Source organism: Chiloscyllium punctatum, chromosome 33, assembly GCF_047496795.1.
Source record: "Chiloscyllium punctatum isolate Juve2018m chromosome 33, sChiPun1.3, whole genome shotgun sequence".
NCBI lineage: Eukaryota > Metazoa > Chordata > Chondrichthyes > Orectolobiformes > Hemiscylliidae > Chiloscyllium > Chiloscyllium punctatum.
In genome coordinates, this window is record NC_092771.1 from 28,193,236 (window position 1) to 28,215,207 (window position 21,972).

At 40.4% G+C, this 21,972-nt stretch overlaps 1 protein-coding gene across 3 annotated transcripts in view; it reads left to right on the top strand.

Annotated features, from left to right (window-relative positions):
• Nucleotides 1–21,972, top strand: part of slc12a1 (solute carrier family 12 member 1) — a 121,577-nt gene that overhangs the window by 38,373 nt on the left and 61,232 nt on the right. For all 3 annotated transcript variants that reach the window (XM_072553240.1, XM_072553242.1, XM_072553243.1), the window contains exons 4-12: nt 366–461; nt 5,205–5,344; nt 5,460–5,570; nt 5,724–5,835; nt 5,947–6,074; nt 6,161–6,245; nt 8,495–8,646; nt 13,547–13,654; nt 16,928–17,051. In XM_072553240.1, the coding sequence (XP_072409341.1) occupies nt 366–461; nt 5,205–5,344; nt 5,460–5,570; nt 5,724–5,835; nt 5,947–6,074; nt 6,161–6,245; nt 8,495–8,646; nt 13,547–13,654; nt 16,928–17,051 (1,056 nt within the window). The remainder of the gene's footprint in view (nt 1–365; nt 462–5,204; nt 5,345–5,459; nt 5,571–5,723; nt 5,836–5,946; nt 6,075–6,160; nt 6,246–8,494; nt 8,647–13,546; nt 13,655–16,927; nt 17,052–21,972) is intronic.

Genomic DNA, 21,972 nt, shown 5'->3' on the forward strand with positions numbered 1-21,972 from the left:
ACCCTTCAAGGATGATAGCACCACAGGTTTCTTTAATTTAGTGCATTTCAGATGTTTTGTCCAAGGATAGGACGCTAGCAGATCCTTTTAATTTTTGGTACTTTTCAGGTATTTCGTCCAAGGATGGGAACATTAAAAATGCCTTTAATTTTGGTACATTTTAAGTATTCTGCCCATGGATGGGACCATTACAGATTCTTTTCATCTTAGTACATTTCAGGCATTCCGTCCAAGAATGGGACCATTACAGACTCCTTTTTAATTTTGGTAAATTTCAGGTTCCAGACTCGTAAATTAACAAGAGTTGCTGTGTTGATGATTATGTACAAGAAACATGTTTAAGATATATCTGGAATTCTTTGCAGGTCTTGGAGTTATCGTCATTTGCCTGAGTTCAGTGGTAACTGTCGTAACAGGTATCTCTATGTCAGCCATTTGTACCAATGGAGTTGTTCGAGGAGGTAACGTAAAAACAAATTCATTGCACTATTCAGTTCGTTATGAAATGAACTATGTTTAAAGGGAAAATTGTAGCTAATGTGTGAAAAGCAGCCTGCTTCACATCACCAATTACAATTGACCTGATTTTGAAATGATTCATTCTAAATATACTTTGCAATCGATAATTATAATTTATGTTGCATTTAAAAAAAAAGCAAAAATGGTTGAACTTTTACCTTCACTAATCAACAAATTAATCTTATGTGAATCTGAATGCAGATATAGATGTAGAGTGATTGTTGCCAATTGGCAACAATGAAAAAAAAAGTATTCAGTCTTAGCAGACTAGCACTTAATCCATAATACGTGTTAGCTTCCTCTTTCTAGTTCTAAAGAGAAAGATAAAGGATTGAGACAGAGAATATGTAATACTAAGTACGTTTTCTGCATCCCACCCTCCACATGGTTAAAAGATGCCTGAGAATACGGCCCTATTAAGATTACTTCTGTTTCGTCTAGATCCATTTTGCACTCTTATTTCTCAAACCCCGCACCAATGCACCTGCCAAGTAGCTTTCTGAACACGTTATTTTTGTTTCCCACTCCTTGACACTAAATGGTTTATGGTTAGATCAATATATCTTGATGTTCGAGCTACACTGATTTACAAATGCTTTGTTACATTCTAAATGCGTTCCTTGATTGATTAAATTATCTTGATATAATTGAAGTCACCTCATATTAGTATTTTTTTCATCAATATTTCTGAATCACTTGCAGTTATTTTCCCCTTTCATCTCCCCTGTTAGCTTGCAATATGAATTCAGACCTGTCCAATTTCCGTTTTTATTTCTCATCTGTTCCTTGTCTGATTGCCTTGTAACAAAAATGTCCTTAGAACTAACATTGCAAGTATGAAAGAATGCATCCAGTCATTGCTATTCTCTTCTGAAAAATCGTAAAGTCAGGAATATTTATTTTTGAGCCATGCCTCATGTATGTGGCTACGATACCATGTGCAGTCTGGAGTAATTTTTTTTTACATTCTGTATAATCTGACTGCAGAGCAAATAAACGTTGGGACCATTACCTAATGCAGTGCTTGCGAAATTATTTTCTAATGTGATCCCATTTTGGTTCTTAAAAATTATCATTATCTCAGCAGCCACCAGGAACACGAGCAACATTTAGTCATTAATTGTTAAAGTTTGCATTTAATGGTAATATAATACATCACATTTGTTAAAATATTTTGGGGGGTGGGGTTGTTATTTTATGTGCTCACAGGGCCTAATGAGATACTGGCACACGTATTGTGACTCGGTCTCTCAATCTGCACTATAATTGATACTGCACATCTGACGTTCACTGTGACATCTACAGTTGGTTGTTGGAAGATTCATGCAGATAAATGAGTTAAATGAAGCTTCATGCAGATACATGCTATTAAAATGCACCATATTTTTAATGTGTATGTTGTAATGTCAAAATAATCAATCATCATGCCAAACCAGAATTCTGACAGAAATTCTGAAAGTTTTTTATTCTCAAAATTGATTGGGTGAACTTACAAGAAGCAGTTTTAGTATCATTTGTGGGTTAATCCATGTCATCAGGTTGACATTGAGAAGAGTTTTGCATCCAATCGAACTTTGCATACGTTTCCCTCAATTTGAGACCAAATACATCTCCAGTTGTTCAAGATCTGGATTGCCATATGACTGGGACAGTTTGTTTTTTTTTTGCAGGGGGGAGGGTGGTTATGGAGTATGCTGAATGAAGGAGCAGCACTCTGAAAGCTAGTGCTTCCAAATAAACCTGTTGGACTATAACCTGGTGTTGTGATTTTCAACTTTGTACACCCCAGTCCAACACTCATCTCCAAATCATTTTGCACAAATTTTCAAAAAGTGGCAAATTGCCAGTTGACAGGGATTAATACCTGTAAAATGCTGCAACTCATTTAATTTAATATTCAGGTTTTCATTTTGCCAAAAAGCTAGACATCAGAAAAACGCGACTAGGAAACCTGAGCTTGTGCCTGGAGGATCTAGCTTGCTGCTTGCTGTGAACCATCTCTCTGCTGGACACTGGGCAGCAATATATCATCTACAGGCATTAGCATCTGATACCTGCCAAACCATCTTGACGCCTCTACTATTCACTGGCAGTGTGCTCTAAGCACAGACTTGCATTGAAGGACACAAGAGCAACTCGTATTAAGAGGTTGCAGAGGGTACACTTTGCACACAGTGACAGGCACCCAGCTTGAATATTAGATTAGGTTGTATCTTAAGGTTGCTTGCTTGTTCACTTAGCACCTACCTGGATGTTCATAGCATCCTGCTGTGCCTTGGCATCCCATGTCAAGTAATGCAGTCACAAAAATGGTCAACTTACCTTGTTGCTTAGCAGTCCTCAGTGAAGCAGGGATGCACATCCTTCCGTACAGCAGTATGCTCCATCAATCTCTCACATGCTTCTGCAGCAAACACGCTACATGTGCAGGAAGCAGGCAGCTGTGTTTCTAACTCTCAGGGGAGTAAATCCCTATGGAGGCACTCGCCAGTCAGTGGAGTTACTGGATGGTCAACTAGGAAGTGGATTTTGGGGGCTCACTGGCATATCTAGACTGAGGCTAGAGGCCACTGGCAGAGAAGCACTCCGTGTTGTCTTCCATCGCAGTGCACATGGAAAGGATGCAATAGGGGAAACAAAAAAAAGAGTCACCATGACCATAAAGTGGCTAGGATAAGTGACCCCTCCGCAACAAACAGTGATCATAGGGCTTTTGAAAGGGGGAGAAACATGGGTCATGGGCAATCTGAAGCACACAAGCTGCCTCCTTCCCAGCTACAGCATTGCCATCTGACAGCATTGACCCTCTGTTGAAGTTCCCTGGTGCAGCCACTGATGAACACGTATCCTGTTTCTTTGAGAACTGGGCCTCTCAAGCAGCCCCTAAGAGTTTTGGGCCTGTCTCTCCATGATAACTGCCAGCTTGACCATTCAAGCAGCCAGATGTTTGAAAGATTCATTGCACTGGTGGAGCCTCTGAGGAATCAGGACCATTGCATCCCATGTGCCTCTGTGCCACTGCTCCTCTGTTCTCATCCAATTGCATGCCACATTCTGAATATGGACCACACCAAGGTACCAGTATCTGGTGTGGTAGGGAAGTGCAGAGGCAGCTTGCTGATGCTTTGTCTGAGGCTGCTGGTGTCCATGGAGGTTGAGGATCTGGCTTTGGTGGAACCTGGCATTCATGCACTCAGCTTAAGGAGACAGAATATAGAAGGCATCACGGCCAGTGGTTAAAAGTGGAGTGCAATGATTGAGGCTGAGGCAGGTATTATTGTGAGAGTTGAAGTGGAATGCAGGGTGGTACTGTGGCCTGCCACAGTATGTTTCAGTGTCGTTGTAGAAGTAGTCCTGATCTTGGTCATGGAGATCTACAGCACAGGTAAAGACTCTTTGCCTTATCAGCTAAGCCTGTGCTGGTCAAAAACAAGCACCTAACTAGTCTAATTTCATTTTCCAGCAGTTGACCATAGCCTTGCCTTTCTTGGCATCACAAATTCACATTTAAATACTACTTAAATGTTTTTCATTCTTCTGCGAGGGTCAGGATTCACCTCTTGTAGGGAATGAGGACCTGCTTGTTGGCCACCCCTCCACCTGTATGGGCTGTCTTCTTCTGTGATAAACAAAAATGGAGTAGGGAATGAGTATGATTAATGAGTGGCACAGCAGGTGGTGCATACGGGTGGGGGTGGGGATGGGGATGGGGACATGTTTGTGTACCTAGACATAATGTACTTCCTGAGGCACCTTTTGAAGTTTGGCATTTTTGTATCTGTCCTGATGGCAAGATGAAAAGTTTCACCAGGATATTTGTTTGTTTTTGAATATTTTTTAATTTGCTGAGGTTCACCAAATAACCTATAATTTGATTTTGGGTAGTTTGGTGTCTGATACTCTAGAAAGTTAATGGTCATTTACTTTATTTCAAGTTGTCTCTAGCCAAATGCACAATCTTAGCTGAGTTAAACACAGAGGAACCTTGATTATCCAAACGAGGTGGACAGGCACTATTTCGTTGAGATAATCGATTTTACGTTAAACAAGGGAAGCCATGCTGATCTAACACCGTGCTCTACTGGCGAATTTGTTTAAATCTTTAATTTTAGTAAGTCTGCTATTTAAACAAACTAATCCTTGCAGTCTGCAAATTACAAGTTAAAATGAAAAGGACTTAGCATCACATAAATACTGTGTATGTCAGATCCCAGCATTAAACAAGGACCCGAACAGCTTCTACAACCGCAAGACTGTTTGTCAGTTTCTGGGAACACTGTCTTGTGAGAGAAAGGCAGAGGCATGTCTCGCGCACGCATTTACGTTCTCGGTCTTTTCTTTAAATGAATGGCCCAGTAAAGTGATGGGAATATCCTGTACTGTAAAACACTGACGTTTGCAAAGGGCTGTGTAACAACCCTTATCTAAAAAGTATCCAGTTACTGATGCTTGAGCTGCTTGTGTTTCTTTGTTTTGTCAGTTTTCACATGTTCTTCAGTATGGGTCACTCGATTACACGTTTGATGTAATATTTTTGTGGGACCTTGAAATCTGCTTCGGAAAATTCAAAATTCGGATAATCAAGGTTCCTCTGTATGTTAACTTCAAGCAGTCCCTTCCCTCACTTATGTTGGCAAATGATTTTTTAAATTATTAGAATATTAACTATTTTCTGACCTAAACAGGTGGTGCCTACTATCTCATATCCAGGAGTCTCGGACCAGAATTTGGTGGATCTATTGGCTTAATCTTTTCCTTTGCTAATGCTGTAGCCGTGGCAATGTATGTTGTTGGGTTTGCAGAAACTGTAGTGGATATTCTGAAGGTAATCTAATTTATTTGTTTGCTAACTGTAGCATAAGTTATTTATTAAGTTTTTTTAAAAAATCCCATCTTTGAACTTCTTTGCTATTTTTCACAATAATTTGTCATCTTTGCAGGAAAATAATGTTCTCATGGTGGATTCAATCAGTGATATACGAATTGTAGGTTGCATTACGGTAGTAGTACTTCTTGGCATAACAGTAGCTGGCATGGAGTGGGAAACAAAGGTAATATGTTAAAAATGCAGCTAAAATCTTATCAGTGCAGCTTAAATAGAAGTTACTTTAATCCAGTATCTTGTCTTATTTAGTCAAAAGCAAATGAGAATTTCAGTTTCTTTGTTTGAAGATGTATTGATGCAAATTTTGTCTTTTTGACAGGCTCAAGTTGTGCTTTTGATAATTCTTCTTATCGGTATTGCTAACTTTTTTATTGGAACTGTTATTCCAAGTACAATTGAAAAAAGAAGCAAAGGTTTCTTTAACTATCAAGGTAAGTTCTGTGCTTACCAATAAGGAACCTATTTGGTGGGAAGAGATGAAACATGCAGTCCAATTAATTTGGCCTCTCAATTTAGCAGTTTCTTATTTTTAACCTTTGCAGCTCAAGTATTTGCAGAGAATTTTGGGCCATCTTTCAGGGATGGAGAAAGTTTCTTCTCTGTCTTTGCCATCTTTTTCCCAGCTGCTACTGGCATTCTTGCTGGTGCCAACATCTCTGGTGATTTAAAGGTATGTTCCTCTTGATTACTTTTTAATATGTTAAGTGTATTTATTTTTTGTCAAAGCTTTGTGACCTTAAAACGCTTGCATTTCAGGATCCACAAGTAGCCATCCCTAAAGGAACGATGTTAGCTATCTTCGTAACAACTTTGACTTATATAGCTGTTGCCATCTGCATAGGTAAGATGTTCTTGAGTGATTATTGTTTAGAGACTAAAACATAAATACAAGAAGTCATAGGTGAACACAAAGTATGCTTAAGTGGAAATTATGAGCTAGTAAGTATTAAAAATAGAAAGTTGTTTCCCAGTTATTTACGTATCCAATATCAAAAATACTGAAGTACAGATATTTATTTTCACCAATTGAACAATGTTTGAGTGCAGTAGATTGAAGTAGATACATTTTAAACTTAAAGTGCCAAAAGCCCAGGAAACTGTTGGCCCTGATTTTTGTGGGGGAGGGAATGGCGGTGTACCTTTGTGGGAAAGACTACTTTGGAATATGGGAGTTGCCAAATTTAAAGACAGAACCTCATAATTTTTTTAGTAAACTGTTTCCTGCCTGGCCAAAGGCCTCAACCAGTGACTGATGCCAGAAATAGTGAAATCCATCAGTTTGAAATGTTAACACTTCTCTGATACTGTTCAGCCTGTTGGATGTCTCCAGCAATTATATTATTGCAGATTTGCAGCATTCACTGAATTTAACAAGTAATTTCATTTATTTATGCTTAACCAGTTTACAGAAGAGATTGTATTGGTATACAGCACAGTAATTTACAGTACAAGTAATTAGTATGATTGCTTAAAAGAATTGACTTTTTTCTTAAATTGAGCTGTTCTGCCACGTATCAACCAGTGCAGCCATATATACATTAACACTGCGCTATAGCTGCTTCCAAGAGTATTTTGACTTTTTTTTCTGAGGTTTTAAGACCGAGGTATTGAGCTGTCTAATTGGAAAGGTGGTAAAGTAAACAGTTTGTGAGGCCTAGGGTTTTTCTTAAAGTTGGAAAAATAGAAGCAGTTTGGGTCAGTGTGGTCAGGCTCTCTCAGAGCCAGGATTTTTAATTAGCTTTCAGCAGTTGCTGTTGGGTGGAAGAAGTGATAGCTATTTTTCTCCCTCTCCCAGTTACAGGCACAGGCTGGTATTTCTTAGCCTGCTACAGGAATTGCATGTGAAACAATCCTGTTTTCTGGATTTGCCTTTTGCCAAGGGTGTGTTTATGGGATGTTTAGCAGTAAAACAATCATTCTGCTAAAATTTTCAATATGGTTATTATTCCAAGTTCTTCTATTCCTTTTTGTATTTTTACCAGTAATGTTTGAAAAAATGGTTTTGCTTAACATCGAGCAGCTTAACCAATGAAATTGCATCTGGAACCCCAGCGCCTTATGAAAAAGTTAGGTTTTAGGCTACCTTTTGAGGGAAATTAATCCACAACAGTGTGAACAATACATCACACTTCTAATGGCACTCATTAGCTTTTGGATTTTGTAACCAGGTTTTAGTGTGTACTCAATATACCAATATTATGTTATGCAGTTCTACTAATAAAGAAATATAGTTACCTGAGAATAATGCAAAGTTGAACGACAATGAGATGAATAATTTTGTCTGTGATCTCAACCACTACCTTTACTCTGTATAATTAAGTCCCTGGAGGATATTTTTCATGTTTGCAAAAAAAGTCAGAAACTAGAACTACCAGATATACTTCCCGACTCTGATAGTGCTATAATATTTCATTTTCTTTATTGTTTCAGGAGCAATCCAATCCTAAAACTGATTTAATGTTAGTTTTTAATGTATCTCCTATATGTCTGTCTTTTGCTATTTGAATTACATTAGGTGGATATGTAAACTTTGTTGAATTTTGGTTGTACACTGTAACTCCTTAACATAGGCTGTAATTTTATTTAGATTTTGGGTTCTTGGTGAAATAATTTGATTACTGGATAGCTGGTGTATGGCTTAAATATAAAACAAGCACTGCATGGCCATGTTTGAATATCCCTTTTGTTGATTTGAGGCAAGGCTGACATGGATAATAAAACAGTGGTACTAATCTTGCCTCTAAGTCTCATTGAGTGCTCAGTCTCTATCTCAGCCAAAGATTCACCTGAAGAGCAAAGGGAGTTCTGCACTAGCAGCTGCCATATTTTGGATGAGATGTTCACTCCACTCCATTTTTTTTCGTACAAAAACAAGAGCAGGACTTTTGGTGTTGCAACCAGCATTTAGTTTCCAGTCAAGGCATCAGAGTAGATAATCTGGTTGTTTAATTTCAAAATTCAAAAAAGCACTTAATCATGAAGGTGGCATGAGAACACGTGCAAGCCTTGTGAGTTATAACCTTTTGAGTTGTTTAACTTTTTATCTATTTGTGAATTAAATGCATCTTTTTCTTACCTTTTTGGTTGCAGGTGCGACTGTTGTACGTGATGCTACAGGAAGTGTTAATGATACCATCAGTGTTTTGACAAGTTGTAATGGTTCAGCAGCTTGTAAATTAGGATACGATTTCTCTGGCTGTGATACACAGATGTGCAATTTTGGTTTAATGAATAACTTCCAGGTAATAGTTGTATGGCCGATGGAACTACGATAACAACGTATTTCAAATTTATTGGTGGAGTGCAAATCTGGTATTGCAAATCCAGTTAGGTGTTAGGAGCAACCCAGTTTTCCTTTTATGTAATAAAACAGAGCTGCAGATGCTAGAGGTCAGAACAGTTCTGAAGAAGGGTCACTGAACTCAACATTAACTCACATTGTCTCTCTATAGCTGCTGCTAACCCCGAGTTTCACCAGCAATTTCTGTTTTAGTTTGTTCTAGCTTTTCAATGGACGGCCTTAACTTCAGTTTGACATCCTTTTTTTTAAATTTTGGAGTTTTTCTGGTTTAACGATGTGAGTTTGATCAGAAAATGTCACTTTTCAAGAGGGAATGATTTGCCTGTAACTGTGACCTCTATCATGGTAGAAATGATCACTGAAGTTCTCCAATATGTTTTTTTGAATTTAAAATATAAAACCTATTCACTTCCTAGGCTTGTTCTAAACACTTGTGCTTTTGTAGTTTTGTGACTTTGTATATTTGATGTGGCCACTAAAGATTCATTTGTAGTAACTGAAGAAGAGCAGGAGATTCCCTAAGTATTAAAGCTATTGACGTAATTAAATATTCGACTGTGATATCTATGCCAATACCATCTTCCCACTCTTTTTTAAATATGTATTATGGCTCAAACTTGGATTACATTTAGATGCTACCTCAAAGCCCTTGGGAAATACATCAACACAGAAGGATTCTCCACATCATTTGGAAGGACAGACTTAATTGTAGCAGCCAACAGCATCAGCATCAAGGCTATTATCATCTGACACCAACTCTGCTGGGCTGGCCATGTGCTTATGATGTCTGAGTTCTGACTGCCAAAATCTTCTGCACCCAGCTCAAGGGAGACATTCAAATGAGAAGAGGATAAAGGAAGTTTTTCAAAGACTCCCTGCAGGCTTCTCTCATGTAATGCAACATAGATGTCGGCATGTAGAATAAAATCCAAAGTCACAGCACCAGGTTATAGTTCAACAGGTTTATTTGAAATCACAAGCTTTTGGAGCGCTGCTCCTTCATCAGTTGAAGTTACGTAGGAGACCCTCCTTCAGAAGAACCCGACGTGGAGGAAGCTCCTGTACAAAGAGATGCAATTCTTTGTGAACAAGAGGAAGTATGGAAAAGGAACTGGAGAAAGAAATGCCAGCAATGGAGGCCTAGGACCAGTTCCAAACCCTAACCCTAATACTTGCTAACAATGGAGAAAAGCAGAATTAACATTGAGTCCGATGACCCTTCAGAATGCTGCTGAAGGTGATCAGTTGGACTCCAGTGTTAACTCTGTTTTCTTGCTACATATGCTGCCAGACCTGTTGAGTTTCTCCATCAATTTCTGTTTTATTACATGTGAGTTCAGGTCCTTTTTAGGCACACTTGATTGGCAGTAAACTGGTTGAAATTCTTGCAGTATGCAACACCAAGTTACAATTACAAATTTTCTCATCACCTCTGTAAACAAATGAGACACTAATTGGAGAGGTGAAAAATGGGTTGAAATAATTGTCACAAACAAAAGCGAGAAACTTCATGGGGGAAGAAGGTGAGGGAGAACAGAAGTTTATTGATTCAAAACATCAATGTTTTTTGTTTCTTTCTAGATGTCTGAGCACAGCATTTGCAGCTTTTTCCTTTTATGTCAGATTCCCAGCATCTACTATATTTTATTTTTGTGTTAAGGAGTACTCAATGTTCTGGGTTAAAACTCTCAATGGTTTAAGTATATACAAAAACAAAACTATGTTAATATTCCGGTGCAGAAGGTGTGTTGTGCTGTCAGAGCTGCTATTTTTTTTGCTTAAGTGAGATATTAAACAGATGCCTAACTGCCTTGCTTAAGTGGATGCAAAAGATTTTGAGGAAGAGATGAAGGAACTATCCCCTGTATTTTCTCAAGTTTTATCCCTCAAACAACGACAGAAAGAAAAAAATGGATTGTCTGGCCATTGCAGTTTGACAGTTTACTGTACAAATCGGTTGCCACATTTCCTATGTTAAAAGAATGGCTTTAGTTTTAAAAAAACTTCATTGATTGTAAAGCATTTACAGATGTTCAGTATTTGTAAAAAAAAACTGAAATAGCAAGCCTTGTATTCCTTTCAGAAAGGAAATGTATCCATTTTCACACCTCATGTCACTGAAATATTTCAGTTCATTATCCTTTGAAATGCAGTTCTACTTAGGCAAACCTATCAGCAATTCTGCATCTGTGACATTACTTAAACATTAACTGGGTATTCATTTTGATAAATCGGTTCCATTTAGACATTCAGAAAGAAAGAAAACTATGTTTTGAACAAGTAAACTTCTGTTCTCCCTCACCCTCTTCCCCCATGAAGTTCTCACTTTTTTTGTGACAATTATTTCAACCCATTTTTCACTTCTCCAGTTAGTGCCTGATTTGTTTACAGATGTGATGAGAAAGTTTGTAGCATACTGCAAGTATTTCAACCAATTTACTGCCAATTAAATGTGCCTAAAAAGGACCTGAACTCGCATGTAACAAAACAGAAATTGCTGGATAAATTTAACAGCAAGAAAACAGAGTTAACATTTGAGTCCAAATTCAGAACGCTGCTGAAGGTGAGCAGAAGGGTCACTGGACTCGATGTTAACTCTGCTTTTCTCCATAGATGTTGCCAAACCTGCTGAGTTTCTCCAGCAATTTCTATTTTAGTTTTAAATTTCCAGCATCCATAGGTCTTCATTTAATTTTAGTGTTTAACGCACTGGCTGCATCTCTTCCAGGTATGCACATCTTAAAGTTCTGCTTCTCTTGTCAGGATTTCCATTCGAACCTTTCTTCTTGTTCATCATTATTACTTGTGTTGTCGCTTCAAGTGTTTGACAAGACATTTTCCAAAACTTACTTTCATAGCTATATCACATTCCTCAGTGAATGCCTCCAGGTCAGACTCAGCCCACATGGATTCCAACTGGAATTTAATCCTTCGTTTTTCAAATTCACGTAGGATCATGGAATCTCTGTGATGTACAGTGCTCCTCAGGCAACTATTTTTGCTGCATCCCGAGATCCATATGTCAGCGGATGTACACTCTTGACTCCTCTCTCCATCAGCACTGCCTCATACTTATCTCACAGCTGCCCTGCCCCTCCCCCCCTCTAGTTCTGCTTTATTCTGCGGCTTGTTCAACATTCTAATGACAAACTTTTAATCATCCTTTTCAGGCTTAAAGGAATGCACTTTTAGCAACTCAGAGGTACCTTGCCTCTCTGGAACTTTCCTCACCTTCCCTCTGTCTCCATTGCTTCTCTTAACCCTACCTTTTTGTTGGATATTTACCATCCCTTCAGATCTTCCATTGTCTGCTGAGCGTTCTGTACTCAGCAGAGGTCTTAGTTTTATCCCTTCCACCTCAATTAATTTGAACTTTCCATCCGTCACCTCCAGACCAATTTCTTTGGAGAAAAGTCCTTTCCCCATCCCACAGATCCGTTCACCTGCCTCCAATACAGTCTTGACCCTTTCCTCTGGCCTTTCACCTGTGTGCGTTCCATCTGATTATTGAAAACTGTCACCTTAATGTCTGTGCCCCAACCTCACCAGTTTTACTTGATCTCCCTCTTAACTGCACTCAGTGTTTTCAGATCCAACCCTGACTTTGTCAGCAAGCCTTGACAACAAGGGTAGTGGTGGTGTTTAGCGTGCTGACCTCTACATTGCGAAGGCTGAGTGTCAGCTCTCAGGCATCTCCTCCTGTTTCCCTGGATCATTATCCCAATATCAGATATCAAACTACTTTATCCATGGTGGTCAGAAATCTCATCTCCTCTGGAGATATCTGTTATTCTCCCTTCCCCAACAGTATCCCAGGTTATACAGTCCACTTCTATATTCTTTTGAAAATTCACAAACAGGCATGTCGAAGCAGACCAATCCTTTCTAGGTGAAAGTGAGGACTGGAAATGCTAGAGATTAGAGTTCAGTGGGGTGCTGGAAAAGCACAGCAGATCAGGCAACTTCAGAGGAGCAGGAAAATCAACGTTTCTGGCCCTTCATCAGTTGTTTCCACCTGTTCCTGTCCCATGGATCTTAATATTTTCTACCTTGACTTTTTCTTTTTCTTCTTCCCTTATCCAGACCCCTCCCATTGACATATTTTGATTCTTCTGATGCTTTACGGAGTTTTAGAATTTCCAGTTCATAGTCACCTAGTTGCCTCTTCACCTGTGAACCCTTTTTATACATTGATTTTACATCAGAATAGTCTTGAGCCTCTTTGCTTCTTTCTGGAGGTGGGGAAAAGGCCTGAATTATTCCCATCCCCTACCACCCTCCTCCTCGCTGAGCTTGTTTAAACATCAACACCTTTGATTTAAAGTATTTGAAAGAAGTTAAAGGTGTGGCCATAATCCATGAGTGGGGCCCCAGTTATGCTCCTGTCTCTTTAAGGGGTACATAGAATGTTACCCATTCCAGTCCTACTTGGGATTCTCCACAAAACACTTTCTCCACTACTTTGATGATGTCATTGCTGCTGCTTCCCTCTCTCATCTGGAATTGGAAAAATTCATAATTTTGTTTCCAGTTTCCACACTGCTCTGACTCCTCCTTTCCCTTCCTCGACATCTGTGTTCTGAAGAAGGGTCACTGGACTCGAAATGTTAACTTTGCTTTCTCTCCACAGATGCTGGTAGAGCTACTGAGTTTCTTCAGTTCTGTTTTTGTCAGTTTTCCAGCATCCACAGTTTTAATAAACTTCTATATGGTGCATATGGATTTAAAGAAAATATTATTAAAGAACTGAAATATTTCTTTCAAGGGACCAAATCTGGTTCCTGTAGGATATCTGATTTTAGATTCAAAGAGCAGTGAGATTATGTTTTCTTGCACTGTAGGTTATGAGCATGGTGTCTGGTTTTGGTCCCCTCATCACTGCAGGAATCTTCTCAGCTACTCTTTCCTCTGCCCTGGCCTCCTTAGTCAGTGCTCCCAAAATTTTCCAGGTAAGAAAGAACATAAGCTAATTAATAAGTGATGTATAACATTGAAGATTGTCAATTGCAGACAGCAGTTATTTCAAATTAAAACCCTATTTGTTTTAGGTTCATGTAAAAATATACACTTGGTAATTAGAATTATGTTTTGCATTTAGGTATGCTCATGTTCAAGTCAGCACCATTATACAGGAATAGTCCATAATCAGGAAAGATTGAAATAGTGGGGAATAGATTTTCAAAAAAAAAGAGATACAGGAAATGCTGGAAGAATTTTGTAACTCAGATGTCACTGGGTCCAGGTGGGATCTATCGAAGACTGTCAGGGAAGATGGGGTAGAGGTTTGGTATTCCTGATGAAGGGCTTTTGCCCAAAACGTTGATTTTCCTGCTTCTCGGATGCTGCCTGAACTGCTGTGCTCTTCCAGCACCACTCCACCACTCTAATCCTAGAGGTTTTAGAGATACTGGCCATAATTTCCTAATCCTCCTCAGGCACTGAAGGGATGCCAGAGCATTGCACATGTAACACCCCTGTACAAACATAAGGAGAAGGTGAAAACTGGTAATTGCACATCTGTCAGTTTAATATCGTTATTGGGAGAAAACTAACAAACACTGAGATAGAGCTGACTGCAGGAGGACAGCATCCGTTTTCTCAACCAAACTCCTCTTACTAACTTGAGTGCTTTATGACCGGTGATTTGAATGAGGACATTCCAATTAAAATCAAGGGCATAATTGTGGTAACTGTTTGTAACTTGAGCAACTTTAACTCAGGGAGAAAGTGAGGACTGCAGATGCTGGAGATCAGAGCTGAAAATGTGTTGCTGGAAAAGTGCAGCAGGTCAGGCAGCATCCAAGGAACAGGAGAATCGACGTTTCAGGCATAAGCCCTTCTTCAGGAATGAGGAAAGTGTGTCCAGCAGGCTAAGATAAAAGGTAGGGAGGAGGGACTTGGGGGAGGGGCGTTGGAAATGCGATAGGTGGAAGGAGGTCAAGGTGAGGGTGATAGGCCGGAGTGGGGTGGGGGCAGAGAGGTCAGGAGAAGATTGCAGGTTAGGAAGGCGGTGCTGCATTCGAGGGTTGGGGCTGAAACTGGAGAAATCTGAGTTCATCCCTTGTGATTGGAGGGTGCCTAGGCAGAAGATGAGGCGCTCTTCCTCCAGCCGTCGTGTTGCTATAGTCTGGCGATGGAGTCCAAGGACCTGCATGTCCTTGGTGGGGTGGGAGGGGGTGTTGAAGTGTTGAGCCATGGGGTGGTTGGGTTGGTTGGTCCGGGTGTCCCAGAGGTGTTCTCTGAAACATTCCGCAAGTAGGCGGCCTGTCTCCCCAATATAGAGGAGGCTGCAGCGGATGCAGTAAATGATGTGTGTGGAGGTGCAGGTGAATTTGTGGCGGATATGGAAGGATCCCTTGGGGCCTTGGAGGGAAGTTAGGGGGGAGGTGTGGGCGCAAGTTTTGCATTTCTTGCGGTTGCAGGGGAAGGTTCCGGGAGTGGAGGTTGGGTTGGTGGGGAGTGTGGACCTGACAAGGGAGTCACGAAGGGAGTGATCTTTTCGGAACGCTGAGATGTGTTTAGATGTGTGACAGTTGCAGGATAGATGATCTGATTGACCAGGTATCATGACACTGGAAAATATTCAAGTGGGATAAGCAAAAGGGAATGGAATGCTTGTGGGGACAGTATAGCAAGATGGATGGACAAGGTTCTCTGCAGCAATGAGAGAGCCCAGAAGGTTGTTGCCTGACTGGTGCTAGTTTCCAGAACACTTGATGCTGAAGAGGCACTTGCAGCAGGAGGCGGAGGGTCCAGTCATTGTGGTTCTTATCAGTACTACAAATGTAGGCAGAAAAAGGGAAGGAAAGGTTCTGCATAGTCTATGTGAGGTGTTGGGCACCGAATTATACAGAATCTTGAAGGTAATAATCTTGATTCAACTAATAGCTTAAATGGACAGGTTGTTTTATGAGAAAAGGTTGGAGAGGCTAGGCTTATATGCGCTGGATTTTAAGTGTAGGAGGCATCTTGATTTGAATCATGTATATGACGTAGAGTTGCCAGTGTTGGACTGGAGTGGACAAGGTCAGAAGTCACATGACACCAGGTTATAGTCCAACAGGCTTAGTTGAAATCACAAGCTTTCGGAGCGCTGTTTCTTCGACAGGTGAAGTCTGACTTGTCAAAGGAGCAGCACTCTGAAATAAACCTGTTGGATTATAACCTGGTGTTGTGTGACTTCTGACCTTGAATCATATATATGCTGAGGGATATTGACAAGGTGAATATTCCCTCTTGGAAAATTATGGGTTTAGGGGTCACTGCTTAAAAATAAGGGCTGCCATTAAAGCAGATGAAAAGTTATTTTCTGAGGTTTGTGATTCTTTGGCAGTAAAAGGAGATCCTTTGAATTTTTCTAAGGCAGAGATAGATAGCAAGGGACTGAGAGGTCATCATGGGTAGATGCAAATTTGGAGTATTCAGACTGTGTGTGTTCTCTTTTTTTTAAATAGCAGAGCAGGGTCAAGGGCCAACCTACTCCTGAAACCAGTTAGTCTGTTGCTGTGTTAATTGAGTAGTAGGTTTATGTGTGGTGACCATGCCACCTTCTAATGTTCCCATGTCTGCCCTGAAATAAATATGAGCAAATTATGGATGGCCTTGCCATTTAATGCCCATTTAGGGCCCCTAGTTCCATGGTGAGATTCCTCCCGTGATGGCATCTGTTGGTCCTCAAGGGAGGAGAATATCCCTTGTTCAAAGGCACTTGTTGCCTGATGGAACATCAGAAAGGGGTTGACTGAGAGCTGTCTTGTTTTTTGATGTGGACTCCCTCTTTTCCCTGCGATCCATATCCTGCCATCACTCATCTGTGGCCTCTATCCATTAGCAATCATGAATCTCTGGCAAGTTCCTTATGGGCAGCAACAGCCTTTTGCATAGCTGTCACACTCTGGCTCATAGTTCTTGGAGGCAGGATTTCCCTTAGATTCTTGATTCTGAATGGCTTGCAGTTAAGTCCTGATTTGAATCTTAAATCAGGATATCTTCCTGAAAGGAGGTGATGATGATTGGGTTCTCACTGGCTTCAGCCTTGGATAAGACCTTCATTGTCTCCATTACTTTTGCCCTAATGCAATTAACTGGCTGTAGTAAGAATGTGAGGAACACTGGAGAAAGTTCATTAACCTGAAATAGAATAATTCTGTATTTTTCTTAACGTAGATACAGTTGATGTGCTGAATGTTTCCAGCATTTAACAGATTTTATTATTTCTACAGGCTCTTTGCAAGGATAACATTTACAAGGGATTGTATTTCTTTGGAAAAGGTTATGGAAAGAACAATGAACCTATTAGAAGCTACATTTTAACCTTCGTTATTGCTGTTGCATTCATTCTGATTGGTAAGTGAGTTGTAAGTTTTGAAAACATTGTTTGGAGAAACTAGTTGACATTGTTACTAGATCTGACTCCCAAATTTGTTTTTTAAATTAATTTGTGGGACTTTGTCTCTGGCTGGCCAGCATTGATAGCCCATCCCTATTTGCCCTTGAGAAGGTGTTGGTGAGCTGCCTTCTTGAATTGCTGCAGTCCAATTACTGTGGGTTGACCCATATTGCAAATAGGGAGGGAATTCCAGGATTTTGACTCAATGACTGTGAACGACTAGTGGTATATTTCCAAGTCAGGGTGGTGAGTGGCTTGGAGGGGAACTTGCAGGTAGTGGTGTTCCCAAGTACCTGCTGCTCTTATCCTTCTAGGTGGAAGTGATTGTGGGATTGGAAAATGCTGCCTAAGGAGCTTTGGTGAATTTATGATCTGACTGAGGGCAAGTAACTTATAATGTAGACAAAGTGTGATGTTCAGACGACCTCTTAAGAAAATAATGCACAGGGTTCTATAGTTTTAACAAAAACCTTGCATTTGGTTGTGCAACAGTAGAATAGTGCTGCAGTGTACAATAGATATAAACTTATTTGTAACACCCAGAGTTAATACGCAGTAAGTATGATGGGAGTGTGATTGAATAGTAAATATTAAGGTCAAAAACCAAACAACACCAGGTTATAGTCCAACAGTTTATCTGAAATTGCAAGCTTTTGGAACTCTGCTCCTTCCTCAGGCGATGTATGGTAGTGGGGTAGAAGATTATAAACAAAATGTTAACAACTTTAAAACTGGTTGCCCTTTAAAGTTGTTAACTTTTTGCTTGTAAGTATTATGTCATCTTCCTCCCTTACCCATACCATGCCTGAGGAAGGAGCAGAGTTCTGAAAGCTTGGAATTTCAAATAAACCTTTGGACTATAACCTGGTGTTGTTTGATTTTTGACCTTGTCAACCAAAGTTCAGCTCAGATACCTCCACATCACACTAAATTAAGACTGATGATAGATTATTTGTGTGTCTCTTGCGCGTATTTCATACACATTCATTACAGTGTCGTCATATCATGAAATTTCACAACAGGTTGTAATTCTCTACATTTTACTCTTTTCACTTTGAAATTCCACCTCAAGAACTGCTCTGACACAGACACTTAATAACTTTGTTTTTTAATAACACCTTTTTTTTCAATGGATCTAACTGCCCTGGACTCGAGCTTCACTTCAGTGCTCATTCACAAACATGTCTCTTTGTAGATAGTTAGCTTCACCAAAGTACACTTAACCTTGGGTTTTTTCCTGAGCTCTAATCTTGCTCTGTTGCAGATCTCCACCGTTTTCAGGATTTCCTAAGCATCACCACTCAAAGTCTGTGTAGTTCACCTGTCTAGCAGCACTGCCTTACATGTTCTGTTCTCCTCGATCTCCTTCTCCAATTTGCTGTAGTTCCAGAACTATTCTTCAAGGACTTTGGAACCCTTATGAATGATATACTGAAAATTTTGCAATAATCTCTTTGACTGTTGCCATGCAGAATTGAATGTTGCCAGTTCTCTGTTCTCTGAATGTTTCATTCTGTCAATGCTAGAAATTAATTTCATCACATGCTTGGAAATAGAAAGTTTCAAAATGATGAAGGTTTCCTTACAATGGTTTTAGCAGTCCGGTTGACAGCAACATTGCTTAACATAGACTACATCTAAAATCATGGAATCAAACAGTACAGAAGAGGCCCTTCAGCCTATCAAGTCTGTACTGCTAAAAGTATATTACAATTTACTGTCGTCCCACTTTCTCATGTTAGGCCCATAGATTTGAATGTATGACCCTTTATGTACTACTTAAAGGTTGATATTTGCTGCCTCAACTCTCCTCTAAGGCAGTGCATTCCAAACCCCCACTATCCTCTAGGTGATTTTTTTTTCCTCAACTCCCCTTTATACCTGCCTTCATCTTAAAATTAAGCCCCCTTGTTATTGACCCTTCAACTAAGGGGAACAGTTTGCTTTTTATTCACTCTGTCCATACCCCTCATAATTGTAGCATCTCCACCAGGTCCCTTCAAACCCCCTCTGCTCCATAGAAAATCCAAGCTTCTCTTGATAGTTGAAATGCTCTATCTCAGGCAACATATTGGCGAATCTCCTTTGCTCCCCACCCAGTGCAATCACATCCCCACGTGTGGTGACCAGAACTGCATACAGCATTCCAGTTGTGGTCAAACTTCTGTTAACCTCTGGCATCTTCTACTAACTTTTGATGGCAACAGCCCCAACCTCTCCCTCAAATTGACCAATTCTGGCAACATCCTTGTAAATCTTTTCTGAACCCTTTCAAGTTGCACAACATCCTTCCGATAAAAGGGAGACCAGAATTGCACACAATATTCCAAAAGTGGCCTAAACAGTGACCTATACAGCTCAATATGACCTCCTAACTCCTATATTCAATGCTGTGACCAATAAAGGAAAGTATACCAAAAGCCATCTTTACTATCCTCCCTACCAGTGACTCTACTTTCAAGGAAGTATGAACCTGCACTCCAACATCCCTTTGTTCAGCAGGACTCCCCAGGACCTTAGCATTAAGAGTATGAGTCCTGGCCAGATTTTCCTTTCCAAAATGCAGCACCTCACATTTTCGAAATTAAACTTCATCTTTGCTTGGTTCCTGCCTGCCCTGACTGTTTGTTTGACTTTCTCCTTTTTCCAACTGTACCAGTCTCAGACTGATCTCTTTCCTCACTATCTCCCTAGGTCGCATCCCTCCACCTTCACTAGTTTAAATCCTCCTGAGCAGCTCTCACAAATCTCCCTACCAGCATATTAATCCCCTTCCAATTTACATTTACTTCGTCCTTCATGTGCAGGTCACATCTACCCCAGGGGAGATTCCAATGATCCAAAAAATGTGAACCCTTCTCCCATGCACCAGCTGATCAGCCATGCATTTATCTGCTCTATCCTCTTTCTACCCTCACTAGCTTGTAGCATCGGAAATACTCCAGACATTTTTTGAGATGTCACCATCTATTTCCCCACATTCCATATTTTCCATGTCTTTTTTCACAAACTGTATCTACCACTCCTCAGCCCATTGGCCCATCTGATCAAGATCTTGTTGCACTCTTGAGGTAACCTTCTTCAATGTCTACTACATCTCCAATCTTGGTGTCATCTGCAAACGTACTAACCATACCTCCTATGTTCACTTTGGAATCACTTGTATAGATGACAAAAAGCAGTGGACCCAGCACCAATATTTGTGGCACACCACTGGTCACAGGCCTCCAGTCTGAAAAGCAACTCTGCACCCCCACCCTCTGTCTTCTACCTTCGAACCAGTTCCTTGTTCCTAGTTCTCCCTGTATTCCATGCGATCTAACCTTGCTAACCAGTTTACCATGAAGAACCTTGTCAAACACCTTACTGAAGTCCATATTGATCGTCTCTATTATTCTTCCTTGATCAATCCTCTTTGTTATTTCTTCAAAGAACTCAAGTTCATGAGACATGATTTCCCATTCACAAAGCCATATTGACTATCCTTAATCAGTCCTTGCCTTTCCAAATGCATGTAAATCCTGTCCCTCAGGGTTTCATCCAACAACATCCAACACAGGCACGGTGGTGTGGGCGGCATGTTGGCACAGTGGTTAGCACTGTTGCCTCACAGCGCCAGAGACCCGGGTTCAATTCCTGCCTCAGGCGACTGACTGTGTGGAGTTTGCACATTCTCCCCGTGTCTGGGTGGGTTTCCTCCGGGTGCTCCGGTTTCCTCCCACAGTCCAAAGATGTGCAGGTCAGGTGAATTGGCCATGCTAAATTGCCCGTAGTGTTAGGTAAGGGGTAGATGTAGATGTAGGGGTAGGGGTAGGGGTATGGGTGGGTTACGCTTCGGCGGGGTGGTGTGGACTTGTTGGGCCGAAGGGCCTGTTTCCACACTGTAAGTAATCTAAAAAAAACTTGCCCACCACCGATGTCAGGCTCACTGGTCTATAGTTACCTGTCTTTTCCTAACCACCTTTCTCAAATAGTGGCTCCACATTAGCCAACCTTCAGCCTTCTAGCACCTCACCTGTGACTATTGATGATACAAATAGCTCAGCAATCACTTTCTTAGCTTCCCACACAGCTTTAGGGTACATCTGATCAGGTCCTGGGCATTTATCCACTTTTTTTTGTGTTTTAAGACATCCAGCACCACCACCTTTGTAAAATGAACATTTTTTGAGATGTCACCATCTATTTCCCCACATTCTATATTTTCCATGTCTTTTCACAGCAAACACTGATATAAAATACTCATTTAGTATCACCCCCATCTCTTACAATTTCACACAAAGACTGCCTTGCTCATCTTCAAGGGGCACGTTTCTGTCCCCTAGTTACCCTTTTGTCCTGAATGTATTTATAGAATCCCTCTGGATTCTCTTTAACCCTATTTGCCAAAGCTATCTCATGTCCCCTTTTTGCCCTCCTGAGTTTCCTCTTGCGTGTATTCCTATTGGCTTTATACTCTGACTTTAGTTATCACATTTCTAAAGGCTTCCCATTTTCCAGCTGTCCCTTTATCTGTGAACATTCCCCCCCCCCCCCCCCCGCCAAAAAAATCAACTTTAGAATGTTCTTGTCTAATACCATTAAAATCAGCCTACCTCCAATTTAGAACTTTAACTTTTGGATCCAGTTTATCCTTTTCCATCACTATTTTAAAACTAATAGAATTATGGTCGCTGGCCCCAAAGTGCTCCCCCACTGACAGACACCAGATCTCCTTACAAATTTGTTTCTCAATTTCCTGCTGACTATTGGGGTGTCTAAAGTACAATCCCAATAAGATAATCATTGTTTTCTTATTTTTCAGTTCCACCCAAATAACTTCCCCAGATATATTCCCAGGAATATCTTCCCTAAATACAGACATAATGTTTTTTGCCT